Here is a 6,094-nt window from a genome sequence, read left to right on the forward strand (position 1 = left end):
GGAAGGAAGGAAGGAAGGAAGGAAGGAAGGAAGGAAGGAAGGAAGGAAGGAAGGAAGGAAGGAAGGAAGGAAGGAGAGGGGAGGCAACGGGTGGAAACCTCTCAGAGGGACTTGAACCTAGAAATAAAGAGAAATTTTCTGCCCGTGAGAACAATTAACCAGTGGAACTCCTTGCCTCCAGAAGTGAATGCTCCAACACTGCAGGTTTTTCAGAACAGACCGGACAGCCATTTGACTGGGACGGTATAAGCTCTCCTGCTTGGGCAGGGGGCTGGACTAGAAGACCTCCCAGGTCCCTTCCAGCCCTAGCATTCTATCTTCTATATGTCTCTCTCTTCCCTGCTGCCCCCTGCTCCTCCTCCACCCATCCACCTTGTCCAAAACCCCACGTGCAAACGAACCCAGGCGGCCACCCTCCAAATAAACCACAATCCCTTCGGCCCTTCGGCCCCCATGGCCCGGCTTAGCCCTCCCCTCCTCAGACCGGTACGCTCCCACAGAGTGGGCCTCCTCAGGGTGCCGTCGGCCAAGCAATGTCGGCTGGCGACCCCCAGGGGGAGGGCCTTCTCTGTGGGTGCCCCTACCCTCTGGAACGAACTACCCCCCGAGATCCGGACGATTCCGGATCTCCTAGCTTTCCGTCGCGCCCTCAAGACATGGCTCTTCCAGCAAGCGGACCTGACCTAGGGAGGATTTTATACGGGGTTTATTTTTTTAGCAATTTGACAGAGACACAACTTTAAAATTTGATTTAATTCGGTTTTATCGGGGGGGGGAATGTATTTATGTTTTGTTTTAAATATGTTGTGCGCCGCCCTGAGTCCCGTCGGGAGAAGGGCGGCATATAAATTAAATAAAATAAATAAATAAATAAAATAAAATAAAGCAGCCCCTCCAGGCGGCACAATCCTTGTTTTTCCCCCCTCCCCAAAGAAGGGGGGGCTCAGCTGATGCTCCCTCTTTTCCCCCATCCCACAGTAATCTTTTTTGACCCCCCCCCCCCTCCTCTGGACTGTCTCAGGAGAAGAAGTACCACTTACAAGAGAGGGTGGACAAGGTGAAGAAGAGGGTGAAGGACGTGGAGGAGAAATCGAAGGAATTTGTCCAGAAAGTGGAGGAAAAAAGCATCGACCTCATTCAGAAATGGGAAGAGAAGTCGCGGGAATTCATCGGCAACTTCTTGGAGATGTTCGGCCCTGAAGGCGCCTTGGTAATTGTGTGTTTGTGTGTGTTTGTGTGTGTTCAAATTCCCGTTCTTGGGCGGTCTCGGGGGCTTGTGACTTGGATCCCCTCCAGTCTGTTTAAAAGAAATTTATAGGGTTTCTTAATCAAATTCTCATCTGTTTTTAACAAAATTTTATCTAATGGAGTCTGTTCTTTATCAAATCCTGTTAATTTTTATATCTTTTTCATATCTTGTTTGAATTTGCAAATAGGACCACCATGTCAAGTCAATACCTTGTGGCTGAAGAGTTTGCCTGTCTTTTAATTTTCCCTCTTTGTCCAAAATATCTTTATAACTAACCAGTTTATCATAGTTAATCAGGTTTGGATAAGCGAATGCTTCCACTGTTGAAAGCCACTCAGGTATTTTCATATATATATTATGCCTGATTTTCTCCCACTCTGAAAGTAGTACGTTCCTTAGGGTGTGATTTTGAAAGTATTTATGCGCTTTAGTTTTCTCATACCATATAAAAGCATGCCAGCCTAGTTGAAGATCATGTCCCTCTAAATAAAGCATTCTTTTATTTCTCAATACAATCCATTCTTTGAGCCAAAGCAGAATAGCTGCTTGATAATAAAGTCTCCAATCTGGAAGTCCAAAGCCCCCTCTATCTTTAGAGTCTTGTAACAGTTTACATTTGATTCTAGCTTTCTTTTTTTGCCATATAAATCTTAGAATCATTGCATTTAGATCATCAAAAAAAAAAAAATCTTAGTAAGTTTAACAGGAACTGTTTGGAATAGAAAAATTAGCTTTGCTAAAATGTTCATCTTAACCGTCGCTATTCTTCCTAGGAGTGATAATTGAAGATAATTGAAGATTAGTCTGAAGCAGCTGTGAAATTGGTCCTCAGTTTACAGCCAATCCGTTGAGCGACCGTTCGGCGTTTCAACCGCGCTGAAAAAAAAAAAGGGACTCAGGATCCTTTGTCACGCTTAGCGACCGTTTTGGTCTGTTTAGCGCCTTCTTGGGAAAATAACCCCTTGTCGAGCGTAACTAAGTCTGGGGAGATTCTCAGCGTCCCAAAAGCCCTTTCCTAAAAGGCAACTTGGACTTTCTCTGCCTTTTTTTGTGTGTTTTTCCTTCAAAACATTTTGCTTCTCATCCAGAACCGAAGAAGCTTCTTGAATCAGAAGCGAAACCTTTTCAAGGGGGTGCAAAAAAAACCCCCCAAGAATGTTCAGTTGCCTTTTGGGAAAAGCGCCGTCGGGACGATGGCTGAAGTTCTTCAGTTCCTCGTGCGGTCGTTAAGCGAATCCGGCTTCCCCTGTTGACGTTGAAGGTCGCAAAACGGGGATCCCGTGACCCACACACACACACACAAACCGGGACACGCTGAGACCGTCGTAAATACGAGCCCGTGGCCAAGCGTCCGAATTTTCATCCCGGGGACACTCCAACGGTCGTCCGTGTGGGAAACCCGTAAGTCCCTTTTTGCCATGTCCTCGGGACGCCGAGTGGTCACTAAACGAAACGGTCGTAACTTGAGGACTTAGCTATATCTGTTTGAAAGTGGACTCTCTTTTGAAAAATCTTTTACAAGATTTTATTAATTTTTCCCACAGATGCAATAATAATTTTTCAACCAACGTGCTGTCTTGAGTTTAAATACGCTAATACAGGGGTAGGCAAACTTGGCTCTTTTATGACTGGTGGACTTCAACTCCCAGAATTCCTCAGCCAGCGTGGGGGAACTATGGCCCCCTTCATGACTCGTGGACTTCAACTCCCAGAATTCCTGAGCCAGCATGGGGGAACTATGGCCCCCTCATGACTCCAGGACTTCAACTCCCAGAATTCCTCAGCCAGCATGGCTCAGCTTGGAAACCTCTCCCTTTCCCCTCAGCATGGCTGGCTCAGGAATTCTGGGAGTTGAAGTCCACGAGTCATAAAAGAGCCCAGGTTGCCTACCCTTGCGCTAATACGTATTTAATTCCTAATCCTTTATTCTTTCCTCTAACCATCGGTAAAATAAGTCCCCAAGTTTGATAATATTCCGTGTCTTCTTTTTCCTTCAGTCTCATAGTCAAATCTGTCCATCTCTGCCCATTCCAGTGTTTTTTTGAATTATTTCTTCATCTGGTGGTATCCCTTCCTTTTTCCAAATATTATTCTTGCCGCTGTTGTGACGTGCAAAATCAAATATAGGCTTTGTTTGTTAGACTTTTCTGGCAGTATACCTAATTAAAAAAAAAGTTCAGGTTTAAAATCTACGTATTCTCCCAACGTCTTTTCTAACCAAGGAGAGAAGTAACCTAGAACTAAGGAGAACCTGACAGTGAGAACAATTAACCAGTGGAACCACCTGCCTCCAGAAGCGGTGAATGCTCCAAAACTGGAAGTTTTTAAGAAGAGACTGGACAGCCCTTTGTCCGGAATGGTGTAGGGTTTCCTGCCTGAGCAGAGGGTTGGACTAGATGACCTCCAAGATCCCTTCCAACTCTGTTATTCTGTTATTCTTTTTTTCCTTCCTTCCTTCCTTCCTTCCTTCCTATTTTTCTTCCTTTTCTTATTTCCTTCTTCTATCTCTATCTTTTCTTCTTCTCATTTCTCTTTCCCATTTCCTTTCCTTCCTTCTCAATTCCTTCCTTCCTTCTTTCCTTCTTCTATTACCTTCCTTTCTTCTCATTTCTCTTTCCCCTTTCCTTCCTTCCTTCCTGTTTTTCTTCCTTTTCTTATTCCCTTCTTCTATCTCTATCTTTTCTTCTTCTCATTTCTCTTTCCCATTTCCCTTCCTTCCTTCCTTCCCTCCCTCCTTCTTTCCCTCCCTCCCTTCTCCAACAGTGGAAGTTTTTAAGAAGAGACAGGACAGCCCTTTGTCTGAAATGGTCTAGGGTTTCCTGCCTGAGCAGGGGGTTGGACTAGATGACCTCCAAGGTCCCTTCCAACTTTTTATTATGAATGATGATGATGATTATGTATCTTTTTCCAATAATTCCTTCCTTCCTTTCCCCTCCCTCCAGAAGCACATGCTGAAAGAAGGGAAGGGACGGATGCTGCAGGCCATCAGCCCCAAGCAGAGTCCCAGCAGCAGCCCCACGCACGACCGCTCGCCCTCGCCTTCTTTCCGCTGGCCCTTCACCGCCCGGACGCCCCCGCTGTCTCCAGCCGGCCTCCCCCGGAACAAGTCCACGGCCAGCTACGACATCAGCGAGGATGAGGAGGACTGAGCCGGACCCCCGGGGAAACCACGAGCCCCTGGAGGAGGAGGGGGGGTGAGAACCCTGTGAAAACTCCTCCGGGTTCCCGAAACGCAAGAACCGAGAACGGCGGCACCGCCGAAGGGATCTTCTCTCCCCCAGCCTCCGGGAGCTGGGACACCGCCCTGGCATTTCCCCCCTTTTTATTTTTCCCTTTTCCTGGTTTGTTTCTCGCCCCTTCGGCGGGACGGAGGGAAACGGAGGCGGGGGGGGCTCTTTGTTTTAAAAGCAAACCTTTTATTTGTTCCCGTTAGCCGAAGCTTTCGGTGGGGCTGGGAGGGGCAAAGGGGGGGGGAGAGAAAATCTCTCGCCCAGCCCTTCCCTTCGGCTTCTTGCGTGGCCGTCTCTGCTTCTCCCGTCGGCCGGGGTCCTCGGTTTGCGGGAAGCAGAGGCCCTTCAAGTGGGTGCAACCGGGGAAGGTTAGTAGGGGGCAGGAAGCTGCAAAACGGCCGCTCTGCACGCCTGGGGGGGGGAGAGAGAGGGTCCTCTCTCAGCCTCCCCACGTTTCTAGTCCTCAAGAGAGGAAAAAGCAGAGGAGAATCAGGCCAAGCTTCAGGGCTTCCCCGAGGGACTCGCTCCTGGGTTGAAGGATGTCCCCCGCTCTTCCTGTGTGGGACCCCCCCCCCAAAAAATGAAAGCAGCCTTTTCGCTTCCTTTTGAAATGTCCTGCAAGGGGTCAGAGCTGCAGGTGCACCAGGGGGCGGGCGGGTGGGGGGAGAGGCGGTGAACTCTCTGTTCCCAGGCTGTCGTTGTGGGTCCCTGGTTGTGCTGAAAAGCCGCAAGCTTGACAGATTGTCCCCTGCTCCTGGCTCTCTCGCCCCCCCTCCCTCCCCAAACTATTGGCAGGGGGCTGTGGGGCACCCCATTGAAGTAACATTTCGCCCTTTGGCGCCCTGTCCCGTCGCCAAATCTCTGCGGGAGGCCGGTCTTTGCGCCCACGTTGCCCCGAAAGGCTTTTCTCTTCTCGCGCATCCGACGGGCGCCCCGCGCTGTCGAGAATCGGCCCGGATTTCGCCCCGTGGCCAAACGAGGGAAGCCCCATAAGGCACGCCACGAGCCGAGGTGGGTGCACGGTCATCCCCCAGACGGCAGGATTCGGAGTGCGCGCCTGGCCCTCTGTCGCCGCCCCGCTCCTCTGGAGGACGCTGAGCCACATCTGGGGGGGGGGACAGCGTCTCGTCCCGGCGCAGCGCAGCGCCCGTTCGTTAGGAACCCACTTCTCGTTAGCTGTTGTTCTTAACTATGTAATAAATGTTCGGGTTTGACTGACCGTCTGGGTAGCTTTGCCTGCGTCTGAATGGTGTTTTCCGAGTTTGGCTGGGCCTCCGTTCTTTTCCTGCTCTCCTTCCTGCAACCCCCAAAGGGTGGCTTGAGTGCAGGGGGTTTGTGAGTCCGTTTCCTACGCAGGATGCACACTCGCACTCCTCCCAAGGGCCAGCAGCGTCGTGATCTGGACGCGAACAGCTCAAGCAGAGAAGCTCCACTCCCGCCAACACTGACGGGGCAAGCCACTAGGACAGTGGTTCTCAACCTTTTTAATGCCGCGACCCCAACCGGTCGTAAGTCGAGGACTAAACCGGTCGTAAGTCGAGGACTAAACCGGTCGTAAGTCGAGGACTACCCAACCGGTCGTAAGTCGAGGACTTTCCCTGCCCGGGAGCGCCGC

General features: G+C 50.2%; 1 protein-coding gene across 1 annotated transcript; it reads left to right on the forward strand.

Moving 5' to 3' along the window:
• Nucleotides 1-1,021: 1,021 nt before the first annotated feature.
• On the forward strand, nucleotides 1,022-4,398 carry LOC107298122 (choline-phosphate cytidylyltransferase A-like; the record flags this gene model as incomplete). Its single annotated transcript, XM_015827484.1, has 2 exons — nucleotides 1,022-1,210; nucleotides 4,192-4,398. Coding segments are annotated over 2 exons (396 nt in total), but the record flags the coding sequence as incomplete, so codon positions are not given.
• Between the last annotated feature and the right edge of the window lie 1,696 nt (nucleotides 4,399-6,094).

This window comes from Protobothrops mucrosquamatus, unplaced genomic scaffold (genome assembly GCF_001527695.2).
Source record: "Protobothrops mucrosquamatus isolate PMUCROS unplaced genomic scaffold, P.Mucros_1.0 scaffold3729, whole genome shotgun sequence".
Classification (NCBI taxonomy): Eukaryota; Metazoa; Chordata; class Lepidosauria; order Squamata; family Viperidae; genus Protobothrops; species Protobothrops mucrosquamatus.